Consider the following 27722-nt stretch of genomic DNA (forward strand, 5'->3'; position numbering starts at 1 on the left):
TTTTGTGCTTATAACGTGACTCTGTACTTTAAAAGATCCCGTCAGTATGATATTTGTCTATAATATGTCATTATGATATATATCTATTATGAATTACTTGTATACGTTGAACCACAAACGTCAAAATCAATCAATGGCGTAGTGGAATTGACAATTTTTGGATTCTCATAAATTCTATGTATAACTTTTGAACTAGTTTGAATCTCGGTCTATTTCTGTAATTTATTCTTACATACTTTTGATTTTTTAACTCTGTATGCGTACATTGCCTATGAAATTTTTTTTTAAATTGTTTGTATGCACATTGAACAACAAATTTATGTGACGTATATAATTTTTCTAACGTCAGACACTCAAATCAATCCATGTGTTCTTAGACAGTAGATGTTATTGTGTCCTGTTAAATTGTTCCCTTTAAAAAGTTTTGGATTCTCATATATTCTATGTATAATTTTTGGACTAGTTTGAATCTCGGTCTATTTCTGTAATTTATTCTTACATACTTTTGATTTTTTAACCCTGTATGCGTACATTGCCTATGTAAATTTTAAAATTGTTTGTATGCACATTGAACGACAAATTTATGTGACGTATATAATTTTTCTGACGTCGGACACTCAAGTAGATCCATGTGTTCGTGGATAGGTTTTTGTGTCCTGTTAAATTGTTCCTTTTAAAAGTTTTGGATTCTCATAAATTCTATGTATAACTTTTGGACTAGTTCGATTTCTGTAATTTATTCTTACATACTTTTGATTTTTTAACCCTGTCTGCGCTCATTGCCTATGTAAAATTTAAAATTGTTTATAATCCAGGTACTTTTGATAACTATTGTATGCACATTGAACGACAAATTTATGTGACGTATATAATTTTTCTGACGTCAGACACTCAAATCAATCCATGTGTTCGTAGATAGTAGATGTTGTTGTGTCCTGTTAAATTGTTATACGATGATGACTGATGTTCCCATATTTTGATTATTTTATTGATTGTGACTGTTTATTTAACGCATCATGTAAATGTAACGGAATTTGATGAGACTGTTATTAAAGTGAGAGGGTTAGCGCTATAGAACCAGGTTTAATCCACCATTTTCTACATTTGAAAATGCCTGTACCAAGTCAGGAATATGACAGTTCTTGTCCATTCGTTTTTGATGCGTTTTGTTTTTTGATTTTGCCATGTGATTATGGACTTTCCAAATTGATTTTCCTCTGAGTTCAGTATTTTTGTGATTTTACTTTTTTCTGGTACAAATGTATGTCCAGTAAATATAATCTACAAACAAAAGGTAATTCAAACGTATAACATACCTCATTTTTTGTCTTCTTCAAATGTATCTGCCTTGTAGGTTCAAAGTCATCTGATAACATTCAGATCACCTGATTTTGTATATCAAATAGTAGCTTACAAAAAAATCTTGTTTTCAATTCAGTTCAATTTCAATGTTGACACTGTGGAAATTTCATAATTAGCCCTAAAAGGAATCGTTGGTTATAAATTATGGGATGCTTTTAAGACTGGATAACAATATCTCAGAACATGTTAAAAAGGTGTAAACATAATTGAAAGAGCAACAATATATATAATTTTAACCTGAAGTATTATCATTATAATAATTTCCAAAATTAAATGTCAAAGTTTTGCATACAATCTTATAATCAAACAAGAATGTGTCCATAGTACATAGATGCCCCACTTGCACTATCATTTTTTATGTTCAGTGGACCGTGAAATTGGGATGAAAACTATAATTCGGCATTGAAATTAGAAAGATTATATCATAGGGAACATGTGTATTAAGTTTCAAGTTGATTGGGCTTCAGTTTCATCAAAATCTACCTCGACTGAAAACTTTACCCTGAAGCAGGACATACAGACGAACGGACTAACAGGCAGACAAACAAACAGAAGGATGCACAGACCAGAAAACACAATGCCTCCCTGCTATCGTAGGTGGGAATAAGTATAAACATGATTGAAAGAACAACATAATATATAATTTTCACCTGCAGTATTATCATAATAATTTCCGAAATTAAATATCAACTATGATACCCGCTAAATCGTGGGCGTTCAGAGCGTTGTTGTATGTATGTTACGTGTTGAAAGATGAAGTTGTAAAATAAAACATAATGAAAGGTATCAAACAAAAGTTATAGGTACTTGGGGACAGGACAATCATTCTTTTACCCTCCTCCTTTTTCTTTTTTTCAAAATTCCCATTTTTTTGTTTTCTCATTTTCTAAGTTGGCATTGAAATTAGTAAGATCATATCATAGGGAACATGTGCACCTAGTTTCAAGTTGATGGGACTTCAACTTCATTATAAACTACTTTGACCAAAATCTTTAACCGGATGCAGGACAGAAAGACGAATAAACATACGGACAAACAGACTGAAAAACATTATGCCCATAAATGGGGCTTAAAAATATAACAACAACTACATGTATATTTTTTTATTATCAAACTATGCTTTCAAAGATCACATTTAATCATATTATATTCACTCAACATAAATCACTTATTTTCTCTCATTAACATTAAATTTATGCATAAATAATGAAATGTGATAAAAATGTTAAATCATGCAAAAAATGTGAAAAATTTGTAAAATGTGTAAATGATGTGAAAATAAAGAGTATAAAAATGTACTTCTAATCTACAAATATTCTCTCAACGATACATTTTAGAGTCAGTCTTTTTTTAAAGCTTACTGACTAGCAATATTATATTAACAAACATTCAATATTCAAAAACAAGAATATACAATTTAAGTTTGTGACCATTTTTCATAGGTGGTAAAACAAGAGGTATATAGCTTCAAAATTTGATACTTGTAAAATAACGTCCTTATCTTTCAAAAAAAAATGCCATTATAATATAAAACATTGTTAGAAACTAAGCAAATAGATGTACTATAAAAATAAAAGTGTACAAATTCTCATATGAGATATTTGCAAATATCTTTTTAGGTGATAAGAATATTTGTTTCACAAACCAGTGTAAGTACTATACCAGTAAATGTTTAAAGAGATACCAAACACATTGACTATAATTCTGTTTTGTTCATTTAATTTTCAAAATATTTTGTCAAAAATATAAAAATTTCAAAAAACTTGAACCACACACTTTATCTGCAAAATTCATTGTATATATAGCAGTTTGATGAACACTAATTTTATTCATTGAGGAGTTTAAAATTGCCTCCTTAAGCTGATTGATACAGAGTTATCTCCCTGCAGTGTTATGTACCATATTAACTTTAGTCTTTTGACGTCACAATTAAAAAGTGATTGTTGCTTGACGTCAGAAGGTTATTTGGAGAAGATCTAAGGTCAATAGGAGACAAAATCCAGCTTACAAATACCAAAAGTGTAAATACATTTATTCAGTTTGTAGAAAAAATTGAATTAAAAGTAGAATATATGAGCTATAAAGCTACATTATAACAATACATAATTTTACAAAACTTGTTTCACAATAAATAGCTTAACTATCAATATACAAAACTGATAAATACTAGCAATCACTATAAATTGTCTTTTCAGTTCTCCGAAGAATAACATTGATAGTATGTTAAATTGATTTTTTTAAAAGATATTTAAAAATTGATAAATATACACAGAAATATAATTCCAATCTGTCTCAAAAATGAATTATCACACAATATTCTTAATGATAAACAAATGAATCTGAATTCTTTGATGAGTACATTAATTTCTATGTATAATTCCATTTTAAAGCATACAATTGAATTCCTTCCACAACTTTAAAAAGGCAGTTACCGGGGATTCACAAAATAATCATTTCTATTTACATACAACCTTTGTTATGAAGTGGTTTTATCACTAAGGCTGGAAAAAATTAAGTTCACAAGTTTCTCATATGTTCTTTTTTTTTAAGCAGATCAGAATTGATTCCATTAATTCCTAACCAATCAAGGCATTAAAAAGGGAACTTTACTGTTGAAATAAGGGTTATGTTTTACACTTGATAAAATTGATTGTTTATGTTCAAAACCATTTTCGGCATTCTTGACCATGTTAAATCAGCCAGTTTAATTGGTGGAGAACCAAAGAAGGCAGAATAAATGGCAGTCCTAGACAACAAATGACTTTGAACTCCTCACCTCAATGCAGACATGGTTGTGATGACTGCAGAGGACTTCTTAAGATTCTAGCAGCTATCAATTTTAGTCAACAAGAGTTTAATTGTGCCTTTTTGTATAAATTACATAAAGTAATTGTTTAGGCGTTTTTTTATGTGAAAATAAAATTTGGAAACTATTTATGATACAAAAAATAGTCATTAACTATCATCTCTTCAGGTGAACGTTTGAGAACACAACTTAGAAATTATTTTTTTCTAGCCTTATAATGTGATACAAAGTATTAATTAATTATGACTACCATATACACTAAACAATGCCCAATTGCCATTTTATGGCTCTGAGACTCTTTGTACAATTAATTAATTCTAAATTTAAATAACATTTTATTTTGTTCTATACGTGACTTTACTTGAGATTAACTGATTACATAGGATACAAACTAGGGTAACTTTGAATCAGTAGGCTGAAATAACATATGGATCGCCACAAGCTATTTAGTGGGTGTATTCCTTGAAATTTGAATTTAGCACCATTCTTTGATCTCCAGCATCATCTTAAATTTCTCAGCATAAAAATGAGATAATTTGAGATAAGTTTGGCCAAAAAAAAAATAATCAATATAATTTTCATTGATTTTGAAAAACCAAAAGTAAGATTCAATTTCAACTTTCTATAATATATTTATATTTAAGCATTCATAAGCTTCACCCTTGACAACGTTTCTATGTTAATCCCTGTAATAATTTGCTATGATTCTTTCTAATGAATATTGATTTTAAAATACTTGGTTATGTATCCATCATACAAAATGGTAAATTTTAATTTATATCAGATTTATTTTTTGAATACTTTACTGTTCTATAAATATACATACTGTGGATTCGTTATTATTCGTTGGATACTAATTTTCGTGAATTTCGTGGGCACAGTTAAACCATGAAATTTCATGTTCAACAAATGATAGATTTTTTATAGGTTTGTATGCAGACTTCAGCAAAACCACGAAATTATATATCCACAAATATGCAAGTTTTTCTTAATCCACGAAAATTGGTACTCACGAAAATAAATAAATCCACAGTAATTGCCTATGTTATCACAAATGCACCAATGAAATATGAAATGAAAACATTGATAAAAAAATTATAATGGAGAAATTGAAATATTTTGAAAAGTATTAGTAATTCTAAAATTAATCCATCATATAACTTCTATTTGACGAAATTTCTTCCGTAAGTTTGATACCGGGTCTTTGAATAACACCGGGTCCATCCGTACTTTTGATCGAATGAGAGGCATATATCCAAATAACTGGACAAAATGAGCTAAGCAAGCTTGTCTCTGTGAAAAATGTTGCTGATCCAATGAGAAAGAGGTTCTTGTCCGCCCACTACTTCCCAGCATGCTCTCTTTGTATATTTTTCTATGAGTCACTTTGATTGGTGGTTGTTTGGTCACATGACTGACTAGAAAATTCATAAGTATATCCTCACAGTTCTGTGATTGGTCCACAATTTGAGTGAATACAGTACTTAGAGAGTTTGTATATAAATAATTATAATACCTGAAATAAAAGATAGTAAAAAAATAATAAACAATGTGTAGTAGATACAAAATAATTACTGAGTTTAATTTTTATTAAAGCAGTGCCCTATTTGAGTGAATGTTGTAAATGACAATAAGACACTATGTATATGACTGTCATACCTGCCAACTGTCACTATTTGTGGGGGATTTCCCCCAAAAAGACTCCCAAATTGAAATTTTAAAAGAGCAATGTTGTCCACAATTTAAACAAAAAAAATAATTTTACAATGACTTCAGGCTTATAAAGGTATGAAGAAGCCAAAAAACAACATGATAATGTATTTGTAGGCCCCCTTGAAGATTTTTTATGACTATGACAGCCATCTTGCATGCAAAACCCACATGGAAATTTTGAAAAGTTGGCTGGTATGGACTGTATTTATTAATTGCATATTGCAGTCAGTTGTTCTTTTCTGAATATATACGAAGTAAGTAATTTTTCTAGTCTTCTTCGATGCATACAATAAGTTCAAGGATTGACTCGTGTGACAATTTTATTTTTCAACCGCTAAATAATTCATCACACTGCAATTGAAGATACAAGAATCAAATTAATCTTGGCAAAGATACAGCACTAAGATTGTTATTGTTTTGTGTCTGTCATAATAATTTTTTAATAAATAGTTTCAAATTAAGACACAAGATTACTCATTTAAGTAAATGTATTTACACTTTTGGTATTTAGCTGTATTTTGCCTCTGAATGACCTTATATCACCTCCGAATAACCTTTTGACCTCAAGCAACAATCACTTTTTAGTTGTGACGTCAAATATTTTGAATTATGAAGTCAAAGTTTACAGGAACCTATGTGATGTTATGTAATGGCGGACAAAGGAGTAAGTTCGGGAAGGACCATAATTGGCCCCAATTATAAAGTTCATAGTTACAAGACAATAAATGTTTTAAGTTGCCTTAAAGACATGTTAGAAAGTAAAATAGAACTGTTTTTGTCAAAGTTTGATTCTAACACGTTGATTTTTACATCCATAAAAGGTCAAAATAAGGGATTTTGGTGAAATTTGACAAAATCAGCTAGATTTCAACCCAATGAAGGACCAGAAAACACAGAGTGCAGGCGTCGACAAGCTTAAGATTCAAATAAGACATGTGAAATGTCTTCACAAACATTATTTTAAAAGATCTTTGTTGTCGACGTATGCGCTCTATGTTCCCTGTCCAATAATATATGGAAATTTACCCATTTTCTTTGATTTTTTCGTGAAAAATCAATATTAGTACAACTTGTGACGTCATAATGAAACGCAGAAACGTAAAATTTTCAACACAATGGTTTATATCCTAGCTTGTCAATGTATTAGCTGTAATTTATCGTGATATTGGTCGATAAATCTGAATTTGAAATTTACGCTAAAAAAGGGGGCCATCTTTTGCATACAAGTGTAAATACGTCTATTGTTTCACATTTGTCATGTCTGGGTTAAAGATGTTAGGGGTTTGAAGGCCACAAGGCGACCTATTACGTTTATATTTACTTCTTTTTAACACAAGTGAATAGCTGTCTCATTGGCAATCCTATTGAAACTCCTTATTTGTATATTAATAGAAGATAATTTGGTACACTGTAGACTTTATTTTTCAATATTAAACCCACCAGTGGCCCTCACTTCAAACAGTTTGAAGATCAAATTAATACAAATCTAACATACCTATGATAAACTGCAGCACCTGTTAAAATCATTGAATATTCATTACTATATGTAGACGTGTAGCTCCAGCGCTTTTTTGTGGTATCATAGAAATGTTCTCTGGCAGGATAACCAACAATTCTATCTGGAAACTCTCTCCATACTCCAAAGGCAAAATCAATCTAAAGAAACAAAATTACAGAAATTTAGTATTCAAATCCTAATGATATAATCAGTTTTTAAGCAAAATTGTAGTTTCTTTGTAGCTGGTTATTTACTTTAAAAGCTCTTTGTGTATTTATCTTTACTTGTTTGGCTTTTTACAGCAATCTCATTGTAGGTGTTTATTTTCCACCTAAATTATTCAATACCATTGAATATAATTAAAAGTTTTGGTTTTAGGTTAACATATCTATTTTACTTGTAATCATTTAATTTGAAGCTTTTAATTGGGAAAGTATTAAAGGATTGAAAATCATGAATTACTTCCCTTAAATCACATCATTGCCTTTCATGCAAAAATAAATTTTGTTGTTGAAAATTTGACCGTTGAAGAGCTTCAACATACAGAAAGTTTAATAGAATCTTAAGAAGTATGCTAGTGAAATATTGTCTAAAAACATGAATTATTAGGTGATGTGTCAAGCAATTTTAACAAATGAGTTATGGACCAAAAAAACTAAAATTTTGCTATAATATCTGTACCAGGATAACTGGCTGCACATTTCTCCATTTCTGCATCAACTGAAATTAACTCCCCCTGACTTACCTCATCTGTGGTGATTAAGGCATCTTCATCTAAACTAAACACTGCCTCTGTTTGTACATCTGGGAAAGCTTGGAATCTGTCACTAATTGACTGAAAAATAAGTGTAGCAATAAACTTATTAAATCATAAAACCAATTTCAATCTGGATCAAAGTCAGGAGCCTATAATTCAGTGGTTGTCATTTGTTGCTATTTTACAGATTTGTTTTTCTTACAGTAACCTATAGTGGTTCATTTCTGTGTCATTTGGTCTATTATGTGACGAGTTGTCTCATTGGCAGTCATACCATATCTTCTTTTCTTATATTTAACCCACAGGATCCCATGGGCAATGCCTATACCAAGTCATGCATAAGTCAGTTGTTTTCCATTCCCTCTGTTAGTTGATATATTGGGAGTTTTTGATTTCTTATTTTTTTTTTATGGACTTCTTACTTTTGAATTAACCTTGAAGCCTGGTATTTTTGTTAATACCTTTTCATTAAAGTCAGCTTTTATCTCAGTCATGCCACAGCTTAAATTATAATTGCAAAGTCAAGATGCAACTAGCACAACTTTGAGCAAACATCTCTTTTTCACTTGTTTTCAATATTTCTGCTAAGTTATCTACACCAGGTATGAACTTTCATCTGTTTACATATTATTTGGATGATAAGTTACCGTATAGCGGGTTATTTTAGCGGGTGTAAAATTTCTTGATTTCAATTTACCAAGGTATACGAAATATTTTGGCGGTTATTATTTTGGCGGATTAAAAACTTTTATTGATACCTTTGTATAAACACCTTTAATTTGGCGGAATTTATTTTGGCGATTTTGTTCTATCGGCGAAAATAAGCGAAAATTTGCACCCCGCGAAAATAACCCGCTATACGGTATTATGTTCATACTGTTTTTTGATTTTGGTTGCTATGTTCTTTTAAGTGCCAAAATCATTTTCCTTGTTGTTTGGTATTTTTGTTATACAACTTTTTATACCAATACCTATTGACAATAATTTACCTTTATATTTCTAGTTTTGACCAGTACTGGTACACCTAAGTTTCCTGGCCATTTTTGTGCAGGGGGTGGGGCTATATCACAGTGCCATACAACTATCATCTGAAAAACAAACATTCAATGCTATTAATAATGTTAGACAGGGAATATTTTATATCCGACATATATATATGTCTACTCAATTATTTAAATTCTGTGTCTGTCCAAAGTCAGGAGCCTGTAGTTAGTAGTGATCTTTGATTCACATCGGTCATATCTGTTTTCCGTAGCTTGTTTTTTTATACATTAGGCTGTTACTTTTCTCAATTGAATTGTTTCATATTTTTCATGTCAAGGCATTTTATAGCCAACTGTACAATTTGGGTTCTACACATTGCTTGATTCCACTTTATTTGAACTTTGGTGGATAAGTGTCTCATACTAAGGCAATCATACTACATTTTGTTATTCTTATAATAATAACAGACAGAATATAATTAGCTTATTTGACAACAGATAATTGGTTTCTAAGAAACAATGTACATTTTCTTATCAATTATTTATATTAACTGTGAAGAAATAACTGTAAACACTATTTCCATTCCTTTTCAAGGCTAAAATCATTTCTTGCTGTTTAGGAAGTCCACAAATATTGGACAACAGGAAAAATCATTTCATTGAAGCTTACATCCCCTTCATCTGTAGATGGATAGTTGTCTCATTGGCTATCATACAATTCTCCATATTTTTTTTTAACTTCAATGAAAAATCTATAGATAAGTTGCCTTATGGCTTCATTCAACAACAAAAACTGGTCATCAAGAGAAAGCAAAAGTGTAGACAGCATACACGTAGCCAGAGGGGGTTCGGACGAACCCCCCTTTGAAAACAAATAAGCACTGTTAAAGTCAATGTTCTGTTCAAATTGTGACTGTTAAAGCCGAGTTTGTGAGTCGAACGAACCACCCTTTGGAAATTCCTGGCTACAGGCCTGGACACTGGTGTTAAACACCAAAAATAAATCAATCAATACAATGTCCTGACTTTAGAAATGTTCACAAGTAGAAATGTCAATTCTTAAAGGAAATATCTTTATAATAAATTGCTTTGCTGAGCACAGCTGGATATGACCACAGAAGTCCAACCCAGAACCTTTGGGGCAAAAATGGACAAAATATTCGCACTTATGATACAGGTCTGAATTTGTGTTGTGATTTTAAAAATATTTGATGCACAATAGGTTTCAGACGACAATGACATTGCAATACTAATATATTATCGCAAAATGTTTTGAGGTCCTATAAAAATAGGGAGATGAAGTATGATTGCCAATGAGTTAAAATGAAAAAGATGTAAGCAATTAAAGGTTTACCATATGGCTTCAACAATGAGAAACATCTAATTTATATTTTATCCATGTGTACTTATTAATAAACTACCCGGTATACCTTATGTACATATGAAGATTTAGCGACTGTTCTGGTTCTGACGAGACTAAACAATGGAGGTTAATAAACTATACCTTATGTACATATGAAGATTTAGCAACAGTTCTGATGAGACGAAACAATGGAGCAGATGAAAGCATGACTGGTGATGTTGCATAGATAATGGCAGTAAACTGGTGCCCCGGACTGGTCCCATTGTCAGAGTAATAGAACGGGAACTGTGACTTGGAGGTGGAATATTCTTGTAGTACAGACAGAGCACCTGGGAAACTGTTCCACACGGCTAGAGATCTTGCCAAATGTCTGTTCACACGATCTTTTACAACCTGAAAATAGATAAAAGTTACTTTGAAATTTATCTCAATACTAAGTTGCGAATTGCAGCATTTTAAAATCATTTATCTTCATCTAAAATAAGGTTTTCAAAATGATACAGTTCTTTGTAATTATTTCAAAGTAAACAATCTGTTGTAAGGAACAGTGATATTTCACAGATTTCTTACAAATTAGCTCACTAATTAATGAAAACTACTATCTCCCAGAATAAACTATGCAGAAGTTTGCATATTTTTGCTTAAAAAGACAAAAACTCACCTAGTTGTTATTTTGAGTATATCACTTATTTATCGTAATTTTTTTTACTTTAATTTTCATTTCATGACATAAAGAAGACTTAAGACAATTTTTTTCACATAAAGCTACAATTTGACAAAAATATTTCAGTTATGTCCCCTTGACCACTACTATCTTAATTTCTAGTTCTACTAATTTTGAATACTTGTAGAACTAAAATGTACATGTGAATTCAAAACTTCTAATATTTTACAAAGTCTTTTACTTTTATTTTGCAGTAAAAACATCTTCAGAAGTGAATCTTCCCCTTAATCTCTTGTGAGGGAGATGAAAATCATCCTCTTTGAAAAGTTCTCCATCATATGAGTTGTTTAATAGAATTTTCAGAGATTGATTTTCACTGAATTTGCAAAGCATTTCCTTTTAGCATCTCACCAAGATCATTGTTTTAACTTATTCAATTTATGCAAAGATAACTGATTTTATCGTTTTATGCCTAACTATAAATATTAAAAATCTTGAATCAAAATTGTTGTCAAGTCCCCTAAGTTGAACACACCTTGTAGGTAGATTGTTGTTGGTGTTTTAACACCACTTTTGTGCTTTTTCATGGCAGTCAGTTTTGATGGGGGGAATTAAGTTCTTGAAGTGACTGGAGAATACCACCAACCTTCGATAGGTATACTGACAATCCTAGTCAATTAAGATTGGAGTCAAGTGCATTTGCACAAGCTAAAAAAAAACTAACAAAAAGTTGACAAATAAAGGCAACAGTAGTATACCGCTGTTCAAAACTCATAAATCCATGGACAAAAAACAAAATCCGGGTAACAAACTAAAACCAAGGGAAACGCATTAAATACGCAAGATACCCATACATCATACAAATACCATACTATCAGGTGTGAAACAGTCTGTTCTAATTCAACCAATGTGATTTATAGTATCTGCATTATAGTGTGTAAGTCATTTGTCAGACATGACAATCATCTGTAACCAATGCTTTTTTTATGATCTATAAATTCACACATTTTGTTTGAAGTTCAGTTCAGAAAACATTACTTATGTACATAAATATTTTATATTCTGACAGCAATTGTGCAGTTTGAAGTTAAGTTCAGAACATACTGAAGTACATAAATATTTTATATTCAGCAATGGTGCAATATCTAAACCAAAAGTAAAATTTGTTGTATTGAATTAAGTGTTGTCTTAAATCATCTGTTGGTATATCTTGGAAAGGTGTGACTTCTCTCAGGAGAAACCTTTTAACGCATCAACATAAACACAGCTTAAGTACCAATGCACTTAAGAATCATGCAATGATATGAAAATGCAAAAAGTTAAGTCTACATATTTTTTCTTTCTTTCTTATTTATATAAAATATAAAAGTATGTTGAAATTCTTATACAATAGGTTAAAAAGGGCGATTTGAAACGACCTTGACTATTCCTCTAGAGTTTCACACAGTTGGTCCAGGTAAGATATATATATTTTGAACAATGCATTATGCAACTTGTTCTAAGGGAGAAAACTCCAATAATGTCTTACAGAATTGATTGTTAATCCATTTCCTAGATGCAGAGCAAAATTGGACAATATTACTGATCACTTTTGTTAACATCTAATTCTATATGGCAACTAATTGACACAAATAATTATTTGTAATATTCCATCAGCTTTATCCCAAATTTTGATGGACCAGATAAACTTGTTTTACATTTGTCATTTCAGGGCTTTTTGTGGCCGACTTAATGCAGAAGTGGATTGCCCAATAGCTGAAGGTCATACATTGACATAAAGTTGTTAACTTCTAAATCATTTGATCTCTAGAAGAGAGTTGTACGTGTCATTGCCAATCATACCACATCTTCTTATTTCTATATATACAATGTATAATTAAGTGCCTAGAAAATCAACCTAAAGATGTTAGAGTAGATTTGATTCCTAACTTCCTCAATGGCGCCGGGGTGGAACCTGTACTTTTTGTTTCTATCTTCTTACTTCTACCACAACACAGCCTTTGATCATGAGAAACACACAATTTGATTGGCTGAACACGATTTTCCTCCATTGGACATAGTTCAAAATCGGGAACAACAATATTTTTCGTGTAGATTTTCACCAAATCGTGTTTTAGAGGGTTTTTCAGGAACACGATCGTGCAATCGTGACAAAGGGTCAAAATCGTGTAGTACACGCCTAAATCGTGAAAGTTGGCAGGTATGCTTCTACCACAACACAGCCTAATATTGCACATTAGTTCTTACTTTAGCATTAAAAGACTAATGTTATATCTTGTATCTTACTATTTTTACTGAGAATATTTTAAGGATAAATTCAGTAGCATGCATATGGGAATTTTTCAAATTGTTGCTCTTTGCTGAACATGGACTTGTTGTGGGTTATAAATAATGTATTAAAAATCATTTCTGAGAATAAATTCTGATTATTGTCTTTCAGTGATTTCCCAGGAGAAATAGTCAAGTATTTGCATGCAAAATTTTACAGATTGGAAAAGCAATTCTTCTAATTTATATTTGAGAAACATCTTAAACTTTTATCAGAGATTTGTTTTTATGACTTTTTTTTCAAAAGCAATTGAGAAGCAAGTTTACATGACAATACAACTGAATTCTATCAATGAAGAATGGAGAACAAGAGAACTATTATAAATGTGAACAAAATATGATCAACCTTTTTCGACTGGTTACCTACGACATCCTGGTACTTGGTCAATTAAGAGGAGTCATAATAGGCAGTAAAATCAGTGCAATTTGTGGGGAAATTTTACTATTTTTCTATGAGTTTGCCGTGTAAAGAAAATATGAAGCAGATATATATTTTCCCCAAGAATAGTACAAATAAAAAGCTTGACTTTCAAATTCTTTACGTTGCTCTATAACTTAACTTGGTATCTGAAAGGATGTCCTAGGTATATAACCTGTCAAAAAAATATAAACTTCGGAGTCAAAAGTCGGTAATATGAAATAGTCAATTGGTGGAATATATTCATGAATAAAATTGAAGGTGCAATTAAAATTGGATCTCTTAGGATCTCTTACTCATGATTCTATTCAATTATTTTGGACATTAGGAAGCCAAGTGAGAAATTGGGATTTCATTAGTTTGTAAAAAGAATGACAGAATGTTCCCATTGATTGGTATAAAGCTGTCTGTTTTGAATATAGATTTAAATTGTTTTAACAATAACCATTTACAAAAGCTGATAGATTTGTTTACAATTTATCAAGGTCTAAAAAAAGAAGTTAAACAGAAGTTATCTGCCTCATGATTTAATTAATTAGCATTAAATTCCAATTGGTCATAATATTAATCTTTTGTTCATATGCATATATATAAAAGCTCTTCAAATGTTGAAGTTTCTTATATATGATAACAAATATTGGTCTTTGAGTGTTCCTGATCAAGGTAAATCCCAAAAAGAGCTATAGAGATTTATCAACCTATATTTATCGCATTTTTCCCCTCCAAAACACCCCTTCTAGACTTTTGTTTTTATAAAAATTTGTAAGGGTTACGCAGAACCCAGTGTCTCGCCTACTTTTGCTGTAAATCGCAGGCTCAACAAAAATGAGGAAAAAAATCAATAAAATATTCCTCTTGATACTATCTTATGATTGAAAGAAGCTTCTGTCCAAGTTTGGTAAAAATCTAGGATAGTTAATGAATCTAATAAATGTTTTGAAAACTTTAACTGCAGACTGCATGCTGTATGTAATGTTAACTGGCAAAAAATCTAAGTCCATGTAAAAGTAAAATACAGAAAAAATGGAGTTATCTTTTTACAAAATTTACTTCTGGATATACTATTTTATGATCATAAATAAGCTTCTGTCCAAGTTTGGTACAAACCCAGGATAGTTGAAGAAAGTTATTAAAATTTTAAAAACTTTAACCACAGAGTGAATGTTATGTTTCCCCGCAGAAATACTAAGTCCATTTAAAAGTAAAATACTGGTCAAAAATCAAAAGTATATCTAAGTTCAGTATAAAAAATGTGAATTTTTCAACCACCAAATGCAAACAAAAATACCTCTTTAATTAGACAGGTGTCGTAATTACTACAAGCCTTAAACCCAAAACTAATTACTAACTTCGGTTAGAAACCTACAGACATTACTGTTCAATTCAAATTTCAATTGGCAAAAAATGACATTGAAATTTTTCAAAATGTCAATTTCGGTAATCTGAGCCGACTTTTCTGAGACAAGACAAATGCTAGTATAAGAAGACAATAAATCTTTGTGATACATTATATAGTTTGAATAGAACATACTATTTCTTTACTGTGTTTGCACAGACATTCAATTAAAAAAAGTTATTTTAAAAGAAAATTGGAGTTTTGAAAAAACGTTGATACTATAAATTGTATTACAATATTCTGCTATAACCAGACATTTAATTTTCATTTATTATTTTATGGGCTACACTGTGTATTTTTTCTTCAATTATAATATTTATTCTTTTCAATCATGTTTGTACTTAACCTTTTCTGCAGCTCACACTTGTAAAAAAATCTGTCAAATCTCTGCATCTTACAAAACCCAAATGTAAACAAACAATGTATTATTAGAGCAGTTTAAAGAATCAACCTTTTTGTACTTAAAGTCAAAGATAAAGATTCTAAACTTCACATGATTTTAGAAGATTCCATCACTTATATTTTGAATGACATTCATCAAATATTGGCCTCTTTGTACTTAAATCAAAAACAAAGATTTTCAACTTCACAGAAGCACGCCAACCTCAAAGAATATTCTTTAATGGCATTCAACAAATTCTGATGTACAAAAAAACATTTTCCCGTCTGTTTGATGTTTGCCTGATATCATTAATGGCAGCCATTTATTATATGTAACATTCACATGCTGATCATTACCAAACATTTAATACAAAGTAAATTGTTTCTTCTTATTAAATAACACCATATTCAAAGTCTGGTTCATGTCCCCAGGGCTATAGCGCTGACACACACCAATAGAGCATCAACACATAAAAAAAATAAACATCAACTTTTATCAGGTTATAACATGCGATAATAAAATTGTTCGTAAAACATCTACAATTTATTTGACAAGATAAAACAGTTTTTCAATATGTTTTTTTGATAAAATAGTATTCAACAGGGACATAAAAAGTCTATCTGATTTTTGCTAGTGCAAATTTAACTATATTCTGTCAGGAATAAATGGACAAATGGAATACATACCAATGATGAGGTAAAATAACAGCATAATCAAACACTAAAAGACAACTGGAAATAATTACAGTGGTCTCCATAAAAGAAACTCAAACATTTCAATTATCAACACTATAATAGGGCAGGCTCAAAATTGCCCTGGAAATCTGGTCAACTAATGTGACAAAACACTTAACAGATTGTTAAACTCATCAAATTCTATGTAAAACCAAGCCACATATTCTTTCACTTGAAAATATTAGGAATTTCTAGTTACATGAAGACCTGTTGGTGACCTTCTGCTGTTGTTTTTTTATGGTTGGGTTGTTGTCTCTTTGATACATTCCCCATTTCCATTCTCAATTTTATTAGAGCTCAAAAAAAGAAATTCAAGAAGCAAAAGTAAACTCTACGAAAAGATTTTTATTTAGTTAATACAGAAAAGTTATTTATTTCCCTTTGAAACATTAAAATTCCTTTATAAATCAACCATTTATTTTTTTTAAATTTTAAAATAAAGAACAAGATTTTCATATTTGTTTGAATTAACTCATGGTTAAGATTTGTATGTTAATAATAAAATCAACAGGTTTTCTCCTCAACATTGTAACCAGCCAAGGGAAATAACTTCAGTTGAAATTGATGCATGTCAACATTGTAACCAGCCAAGGGAAATAACTGCAGTTGAAATTGCTTCATGTCAACATTGTAACCAGCCAAGGGAAATAACTGCAGTTGAAATTGATTCATGTCAACATTGTAACCAGCCAAGGGAAATAACTGCAGTTGAAATTGATTCATGTCAACATTGTAACCAGCCAAGAGAAATAACTGCAGTTGAAATTGATTCATGTCAAAAGTTTTGTAAGAATTATATAAGTAACCAACAGTAAATCATTTCTAGACAAAGAGGATAATAGAATCTCCTAATAAATTTCATCCTGTACCCATATTTTGACTATTTTATTTATTGTGTCTGTATATTTAACGTGCATCATTGTAAATATAACAGAATTTGATGAGACTGTCATCAAAGTGAGAGGGTTAGGGCTATAAAACCAGGTTCAATCCACCATTTTCTACATTTGAAAATGCCTGTACCAGGTCAGGAATATGACAGTTCTTGGCCATTCGTTTTTGATGTGTTTTGTTATTTGATTTTGCCATGTGATTATGGACTTCCCAAATTGATTTTCCTCTGAGTTCAGAATTTTTGTGATTTTACTTTTTTCTATATAATCTGTTCATTATAATAAGAAACTGGCAACTTTTTAAAAGTTTGAAAGAATGAGAATTTTAGGAAGATAAAAGAAAAATTCCATCCATCTAAACAAAAAGTTCTACACCTGCAAAAACTATTTACGCTATTGTTCAGAGAAACAAATCTTTCTTTCTTAATTGGCTCATACACAAACATCTCTTGCAAATTATAAAGAAGGAGAAGCTTAGGAATAAATGTCTTACAACAAACACCCAGTTTTAATTATTCTGTATCTGTATAGGATATAGAGGGTTGTAAATCACATGTATTAATGGTCTGGATAGGGTGCACCATTTCTATAAGAAGATGTGGTATGCATGCCAATGAGACAACTCACCATCTAAGTCACAATGGGGTATAAGTAAATGACTATAGGTCACAAAGTACGGCCTCACACCAAACAGCAAGTTATAAAAAGTTCTAATCGTTGATCCTCTGTCTTTCCAACCTTCTGTGAGGGGGGGGGGGGGAAGGAGGGGTCCTGATCCCGCAAATCTTGGGCTTAAAAACATGAAAAACCGAAATCCTGGCTTAAAATCATGGAATACCGAGGTCCCGAAACTGGAATACAGATTCCCAGAACCCGAAAGGGTCAATCCCGAAATCCTGAGCTTAAAAAACACCCTATCCTGGAGTCCTGATGAAAGTCTTATCCCCCTCTTCTGTCTCTCCCTCTGCTTGTCCCATTTTCATTGCAAGCTTCAGCATGGGGCAGTTGTGACATCAGATACATTCTTTTAATTTTCATGTTGTATTTAATTTTTTATTCTTTTCATATATTTTTTTAATTACTTGATCTCTATTCTTAATATTTTATCACCCATTATTCTATATTCTCTATCTTTTTTCTTTGGGCTTATTTTTCTCAAATCATATATTTTTGGCCTTTTTCTGCACTTTAATTTTAAAGTAAATTACTACTGGTATATAATCTGTAAAACCAATCCAAGCCCTTCTAAATCACATGTATGAATTTCCAGATGAGTACACTTTGATATAAAACATCCTTCAACTGTCAGCCATGTTGGAGAGAAGCATGTGAAAAAAAGATTCTCATCAGAAATTCTTCACATGCTATCCCTTGGACATTGACAGATTAACCTCATATCTACTGTGATTAGAAAGTTTGGATTCAATTGCCATTTTTTAGTTGAAGGAAATACAAAATATAGAAATAACATGTGAAAACTCATCAGAATTCTTCACACTACAATTCTGCTATCCCTAGGACATTGACAGATTAACCTCTGATCTACTGCTATTAGAAAGTAAGGAATGTTTATTTGGGGGCAAGACAACATGGAAGAAATAATACCTGAAATATCATTAGAATTGTTCTCTCCACTGAGAAGTCAACCTTTAATCTCCTCTGATTAGCCAGTCAGGAATCCCATTGCCTTTTTTTATTAGGAGCTAGGGCAACCAATACAAAACATGAGAAATAACATGTGAAATTTCATTAGAATTGTTCTCTCTGCAATCTCAAGATTCCTTGGAATTGACAGAAAGTTAACCTCTTCTACACTGATTAGCAAGTTTGGAATTCAATTGCCATGTTTTAGTTAAGGGCAATATGTAAGAAATAACTTGTGAAAACTCATTAGAATTGTTTTCTCTAAAATCTGACCATCCTTGGACACTGCCCGTCGGACATCTCATCTGAGAATAGCAAGCTAAGAATTTAGTAGAGGTCAACGATTACAAAACAGAAGAAATAACAATGTGAACAATCACAATTGTTCTCTCAGAAATTCTACTTTTAGTATCTCTTGGGACATTGACAAAAACTTAAAATAAACCTCTGGTCTCCTTTGATAAGCAAGTTAAGAATTAAGTGGAGGTCAACAAATACAAAACATAAGAAATAACAACGTGAACACTCATTAGAATTGTTCTCTCTGAAATCAAATGTCTTTAATCTGACTTACTATTGGTACAAATTATAAGTCAACTTTTTAATATATTTGTGTGTTTAATTTATAGCAGTAATAAGAATCTATGATGTCAATGATTGATGCAAAAAAATGAATTATTAATACTTAAGCAAAACAAACTTTCTGATCAAAATCCTTCTAAAATGTCTGTGGATTTATTCATTTTTATGGGTACAAACTGTACCAACTACCATGCTTTATTGCTTTTTCATCATGTTCATATATCAGGTTTTGAGTTTTCTTGTTTAATTGTCTTAAATTTGCCATTTCAGCACCTTTTATAGCTAGCTAACTATAAAGAATGCACCATTGATTTGCTTATTGTCAAAGGTCTGTATTGTGACCTTTAGATGTTGACTACTCTCCATCATTTTGTCTCTGGTTGAGAATTATAATGTCTACATCTTCCTATTCTTATAGAAATATTTTTTTTAATCCATTCCCTAATGGACAACTAATAACTGTTGACCACCTGAGAGTTATAAGATCAATACAGTTCACACAGATCAATGGATTCTAAAGTCCATAGAACAGCCTCCCATATAAATCTATGATACAGTAAGCCACAATGTCACAGAAAGTAATTAAACAAGAAAAACCTTTAATGTCTGAGAGTTGTAAAATTAATGGAAAGACTTTCAGATTCCATTACAGGGATAATGTATCTTATTATTTGAAACCAAGTTGTCCGATTGATCATTTTGTCACATATGATTGGACATTGTGTCTTTTAGAAAGTCATCAATTTCATGCTGTTAGATTAGCTGTCTAGGATTGTTTGAGCACAGTCATCATTGTACTTTATAAGGAGAAGCAAGGTTAGCTTATGGGATTGGTTTAAAACTATAAGTACCTATGGGGGATCCAGCCATTTTAAAAAGGGGGGGTTCCCAACCATGAGTAAAGACGGGTGGTGTTTCAGCTATATGCTCCCATTCACATGCATTGATTGGCCAAAAAAGGGGTGTTCCCACCTTGGATTGCCAATGGTAACTTGGTAAATTTTGGTCATTAAAGTTAAGATTTTCCATAGGAATAATTTTGTTTCAATCAAAAGTACCTTGGAAATCAAGCTCTAAAGTAGGTCATCATTTTAAGAAAGCAAAGATTTTCCATATGATTGGTTTAAAATTGAAAGTCCCTTGATAAATTTAGTCATCATTATACTTTATAAGGAGAAGCAAGGTTTGCTATAGGATTGGTTTTAAATCAAAAGTTTTTTAGAGAATTTTAGTCATACTTTAACCTAATAAATGGGAGCATGGATTTTCCATAGGTTTGGTTAAAAGTCAGAGAGTGTCAGAGCAAATGAACCATTTTCTGACAACCAAGATGTCCATTATAATTTATAGAAGGGACATTTTTCCGTATGCATAGTGACCCGAGCGTAACCCTCCTCGTAAAAATCTGGTGACCACAATACACATGGATCTATAATTGATAAACAAATATCTGATTATACATGTTAAACATATGCTCTGAATACTTATGCTTTTTGTGATTTGTTTACTATAAGGTGACAATCGGTAAAACTCAGCTTCAAAACACGGCATTTAATGAGCAGCCATATTTGTTAATTCATAACAAACAAAGCGAGAAAAAATTGACGATTATATGATATATTTTCGAAAATAATGATAAAATCGTGCACCGAGGACTAAGTTTATGATGTATACATGCATTGGTTCAAGAATTGGACAAACATTATTTTTCACCTCTCACTCGTTTCATATGACTTTAAGTATAGTTTGACATAACAATTAAATCAAACATCCAAGAAATTGTTAGCTTTTCATAGTAATTCAAATTTCGGTCATTTAATTTGTCCTAAAAGTTAATATAATCACTCAAGAATCAAGATATATTCTATCTGAATTATTCAAGAGAGAAATAATTAGAGATTTCAATTGAATCTAAATATTTCCTTATACAAGACAAATTCATCAATAAATAGTTATAACTTTACCATGCATACAAATTAGAAAATTTAAAATCTGTATTGAGAATATATTGCTAAATCAGATCAGAGGGATTGACTCAAATCTCCAACAGCATGCAATTGAATAAACTACAGTGTCTGGTGATAAGGTCAAAGACGCACGTTTTTTAATCTTCCATTTTTTGTTGTCTACAAATAAAGTCCCTTGTGTAGATACAAGTATCAGATCAGAGAGCTTGACTCAAATCTTCAACAGCAATCAAATAAACTAGTGTCTGTCTATAAAGGTCCAAGGACAACAGTTATTGTTCTTTCAATTTTCATTGCCTACAAAGACAGAGTTCACGAAAAGTGTCAGTCCTCAGGATTTCACCACCAAAATTTTGCATATAGGACACAATCTTAGTATTTTTCAATAGATTATTAAATAATAGTGAGGACCAGCAGATTTTCTTCAAGGACCACCAGGGGAAAAAAGATTTCGCGAACTCTTGAAAGATAGTCCCTAAGTGTCTATAAACATGATAAATATTAACTCAAATCTCCAACAGTAATTGAATAAGCTGTACTGTCTAATGATAAGTCAAGGACACAGTTCATACTCTCTTTTGATTTGGGCTGTCTAGAAATATAGTCCCTATAGTGTTTACAAATATCAGATCAGAGGGCTTGACTCCAATATCCAACAGAGATAAATTGGTGACTTGTGATAATTTAGGTCAGAGTCAGTGGCGAATCCAGAAATGTTCAAAAGTGGGGACCCAATTTGACAGTCAAAGAGGGGGCCGCTCCAGTCTGATGCTTGAGTGATTCCCAATATAATCAACCAATTTTTTTCTGATTAAAGGGGACGTGGAGGTGGGCCTCTAGCTCCCCTTAAATCAGCCTCTGAGAGGACACAGTTTTAAAGCATCTTTGATTTTCGTTGTCTACAAATACAGTCCCTAGTGTCTATATATATCATATCAGAGGACTTGATTAATTAATATCCAACAACAACTAATAGTTTGGTTTCAAATGATTAAAGGAAAATATCATATAAATCTCATTGACCTCTGGCAGTGATGAAATATAGACGGTAACTGTTCTCTTCCTGTTTGACACTGACACAGATCTAGAAACATTAGATATTAACGGATAATGAGTCGGAGTGAGTGTTCCCATAAATGGGCACACACTTGAATGTTTCAAATGTTGGAAAAGATTTTCATCATTTAAATTAAGTCCCATAATCTTTATTTCTTGTGACTAATTTGGGTCTCTGTGTAGCACTAGAAATTGAAAATGAGATGTCACGAAATTTTGAAGCTGGACTTGAGTCACTTAATTAAACATTATACATGTTATAAGTTGCATATATCCAGAATTTTTTTGATAAATTGGGGTTGCCCGACTCAGACTGAGAGGGGGCCACTCAAATCATGCCCTTTGATGATAATGACTTTAGAATCATACCATTCAATTTCCTTCATAATTATGAAACACTAACATAAAAGTATTGTCATATTGATATTTCATACAAGAATCTTTAACATATAAATACAAAGAAATTTCAAAAGTGCTGAACTGTCAATTACAATTTTGAAGATTAAACTTTTAAAACTTCTAAATTTTTGACAGCCATTATGTAATACACATCCTGAAAATTTGCTATGACATTTTGATGGTGAGTTAAAGAGCATCTTTCAGAATATTTTATATTTTGTGTACAGATAAATCCATCAGAAGATAATTTAAGGCTTAAATTTCTCATAAACAGGAGATAATTCCTGGGAATCCATATTTATTCCCGAGAAAATTCCATGGATTGAGATGTATTTCTGTCAGGATGGCAAAGTTTTACTGCTACTCAACATGCAACATGTATTTTTTCTTGGAGCCTGTTTTGAAAATATTGACAAGTTTATTTCAATGTTTTAATGCATCTGGTGTTTACATGAAGAGCATTTTGATATTATTTTAAAAAAAATGGCTATAACATGATGCATCAGCACATTGTGACAGTCAACTTAAAATGAGCTGACATTTAAGGTTGACCTGACTTTATCCTATATATTTAGAAATTCAAGTCAGTCCAAGAAAATCTAATACTTTAATAACCTAGTTGTGTTAACATATATATTTATGTTATACATATTCAATTATGGATTTGAAAACATTTTCTGTATAAAGATTTTTATGTTTTGGTATTTGGTATTTGGTTTGAATGAGAAATTAAATGAAATAATTACGCTTCAGGTGGTTTACATGTGTGGCATTTTTAACATCTGTTCCTTGATTTTCCTAATCCTTAAGTATAATTTTAGAAGTTTCCAATATTGAAATCAGAGGTCTGGTAAAACCATTATACCAGTAAAACTAAAAATGTGTACGCAAAATGGTTGTTTCATTTTAAATTACATCTTTTTTTATCATGTTTCCATGCCTACTTTAAATAATCTGCATTTTTAGCAACTAGTCAAATGCCCCAGACTAGTAAATATTGATTCTTTAGTGAAACTTTTTCAAAATTTTATATAGTCATACAGGGACAAATTTTGATATTTAGTTTCCAGACTAGGAGATTTGGAGCAGACTAAAAGAAACTGACTTCACAATAACATTACAACAACTGTGGAGTTATAAAATTTCAAAGTTGATCAAAAGTGACACTTTACGATAAGAAAATGTCAAAGTCCCCACGACATCAATTTGTCTTGTAAATATTTCCCCCTGAAAATAATCCAATGCAATTTGTCTAATTCATGGTTCTGTCAATTTTTTCCAAGAATTTAATCCCCACAGGAGTGGACAGATTATTTTTGTCTCGTTCAACGATTTTGTCCAGTGATGACCATATTTGTTATCGCCTTCTCAAACTTAATTAAGGATAGTGTGAAATGCGTTTCTGGTTTATAACTATACTTGTGGACATTGTCACCAAAACCAACTCATTCATCAAATTATTCTTAAATAAATTATAATGCACATGGGAATATGATCGCAGGAAAAAAAGATGTTGCGGTATTGCAATGAAATTATTAATCTCCTCTATTCTCATATTTTCCTGGCACATACACAGAGAAAAAGATGGTTTTTTTTCTACTTATTTTTTATGTCCACCTCTCGTAGGTTTTCAATGAGCCAAGATCAATTGTTTAAGAAATACCTTTTTAGGACTGTTGAGGGTCCATCATAACTATCTTCTTATAGAAATATAAGTTGCTTATATTCACTTCATTTGAAGTTCAGAACTCTGGTGAATTAAATATATAGTTTCCTTATTTGCAATCATGACCTTAGTGGTGCTCAGAGTTTGCCAAAAATGGTGGGCATCATATTTGTAACTATTCCTATCAAAATAGATTTGGAACAATGTATGCTATAGTACTGCCGAAAAGAGACCAGACACGGTAGCATAATTTTACTTTACAAAGATAAATTATTTGACCAGTATTTAAAAGTAAACACTTTAAGCAAATGGCATCATATTAACAGCTATGACAACAGTTATAAACACCTCCAGGATAAAAATATGTGCTTCTTTGAATGTTCATAGTAAAACTCCAGATGGATCATCTCTTTCATAGTTTTTTTTTGCCATGTTTAAATTTTATCAATATTACCTAACAAACTTTTGTAAAAAAGTATAATGTTATAACAGATTAGAAGAACTAGACTCAAAGCAAAGTCATTAATTCTATGATCGTATGTAAACTATTCCTTTGATTCTAAATAGAAAATCATTGATTTTTCCTTTCAAACCATACATCTAAACCATGAAATTATACATTAAAACTGTAATCATATTTCACATTCATTTTGTCTTGAAACATTAAGTTGAATGTTAATTTTTTATATGAAATAAAACACCCACAGAACTTATAATCTAAGTTAAAAATAAATGAATGTGTCTTGATTCAGTTTTACTTAAAATATTGATATTACAGATATCTGATAGTGCACCAAAGTGCAGTGCTATGACATAAGTATACATTATTAGCTATCTATTTCATAAAAAAAGTTGCTGTTATAGCTGGCAATCTATAGGTATAAATATTAGATTGGAATCGAATGCACCTGCCATGTGTGGGGTTTGAACTGACACCACTGTAGTGATAGCATGGTTAAGTGATACAAAAGATGAACTATTAAATTACCGGTAGTTCACTCCCCACACCAATTCACCTTAAAAATGTAAAATTGAGAAAGGAAACGGGGAATGTGTCAAAGCGACAACAACCCAACCATAGAGCAGACAACAGCCAAAGGCCACCAATGGGTCTTCAATGTAGCGAGAATTCACGCACCCATAGGTGTCCTTCAGCTGGCCCCTAAAAAATATGTATACTAGTACAGTGTTTTGTATTGAAATTGCATTATAATAAATTACAAACAATATTTGGCCTTCATTATATATATAAGCCCAACAATGATTTAATGGATTTTTTATAACGATCAATAGATTCAATACACTTTCCACAGGATCTGTGAATTGGTATTAACACAAGACTAAAAGATTACGTTAAATTTTTAGGTAATTAATTTTAACTAAATGTTTTACATATTCGGTGTTATAATACAAAACATCTGCAACATCATGACAGCACTATACAAAATATTTTTTCTGGAAACATTGTTATTTGAAAAGCATTATTTCCCAAAGGTCATTGGTTCATTTCACTCAGCAACATACAATTCAAATTAGTTAATGAATTAATTTTATTCTACAAAAGCTGAACACATCAGTTCTATTTATGTAAATTATCTCCCTTTTATTAACTCTTCTCTCTGGAGGGGTGTGAAATATTGATCACAAATTACTTTATTCTAAGGGTAATTAACAAAAGACTAACAAGAAGGAAACAAATTACAAATAAATTGTGAAAAATTAATGGATTATTTTTTTAATATTTCATACAGTTTTAGTACTTGCTTTCTGTAAATTTCCGCCAATATGTTTAACCTTAAAGTTCTCACCTTAAGGTAATTATAAGTGTTTGCCACAAATAAGATTTGTGGCAGCAGATTTGTGCACTAAACTATAAACAATTTGGATTTGAAGGCAAATTACCAGCATAAAAATTGGAACAGACCAATATAAGGATAAAGAGATGTGGTAGTTGAGACAACTATTTATCAGAGACCATAGAACATTAGGATGTAAATAACGAAATGTAGATCAAAGTATCACCTTCAACACTGAGCAAAACCAAATAAGTGAAACTAAAAAATTGCCCCAGCATGACAAAATTAAATCAATTGAAACAAAAAGACAACAGCTTTAAGCTTAAGGAACCTACAGGAACAATTATGGCAGTTTAAGCAACTAAGTACAGTTAGGGAGCTACCATTTGATTTTTTTTTTTTTGGGGGGGGGGGGGGGCTAGGACAGGAGTTTTGAGTAAAAAAAAAAGGCAGGATGAGACACTTGCAAAAAAAAAGTCAGGACAACAATTAAGGTAGAAAAAAAGCAGGAAGGAACAGAGTGAAAAATAAAAATGCAGGACAGCTAGAGATTACAGCTAAAAAAAAATGCAGGACAAAATTTTTCATCCAAGCCCCCCCCCCCTAAAAATCAAATGGTAGCTCCCTTAAATAAATAAGTATTCACAGGCATTTGTACCTAACAAATTATAAAACAACCATCAATACAAATTCTAATGAAATCTCACCCCAAATTGAATTAAATTACAGTGTTTAAACTGGACTATCAATTCAAACTTATCAAACACTGTAGGATTGATTTTAATCAAACGTCCGTCAATATTAATGGTAAAACAAGGATTAATTCTTCCATCAATCAACCAGATGACTGATTTGAATGTATGACACATACCAAGAAACCAATTGCCCTTTTTTCTATATTAGATTAAATTTAGAAGTGCTAACATTATGCATAAATGCACAGCCATAGAATTCTATATTTGTTCTTTGAATTTGACTCATGATGCTCAATCACCTGTTATCAAAATTATTCACATCGAATTCTCAATACTGCAACTTAACCATATGCAGATAAATTTTAAATTTGTCTGTGATAAACGAATCATTTATCAAACTGAAAATTTAGCATAGTATTAGCAACACCAGTGCCAACTGTCGCTATTTGTGGGCGATTTCCCTCATGAAAGCTCCACAATGGTAATTTTGAAAGAATGAAAGTCCTGCAGCTAGCTAAGTTGTTTTAAAAGAAAAGGCACAGTGTGATTTAGATAAATGATTATATATAAATGTTTGAATTTCAGAATGCTTTTTTGTTTTTCTGCCCCTTGCAAGTTAC

General features: G+C 31.3%; 1 protein-coding gene across 1 annotated transcript in view; it reads right to left on the bottom strand.

Annotated features, from left to right (window-relative positions):
- Positions 1-2466: 2466 nt before the first annotated feature.
- The window catches only part of LOC134691374 (exostosin-1-like), a 68284-nt gene continuing 43028 nt past the window's right edge, over positions 2467-27722 (bottom strand). The window contains exons 5-9 of the mRNA XM_063551881.1: positions 10624-10875; positions 9126-9224; positions 8125-8214; positions 7377-7537; positions 2467-5684 (exon numbers count right to left, since the gene is read on the bottom strand). Of these exons, the coding sequence (XP_063407951.1) occupies positions 5321-5684; positions 7377-7537; positions 8125-8214; positions 9126-9224; positions 10624-10875 (966 nt within the window). The 3' untranslated portion in view covers positions 2467-5320. The remainder of the gene's footprint in view (positions 5685-7376; positions 7538-8124; positions 8215-9125; positions 9225-10623; positions 10876-27722) is intronic.

The sequence above is a fragment of the Mytilus trossulus genome, chromosome 11 (assembly GCF_036588685.1).
Source record: "Mytilus trossulus isolate FHL-02 chromosome 11, PNRI_Mtr1.1.1.hap1, whole genome shotgun sequence".
NCBI lineage: Eukaryota > Metazoa > Mollusca > Bivalvia > Mytilida > Mytilidae > Mytilus > Mytilus trossulus.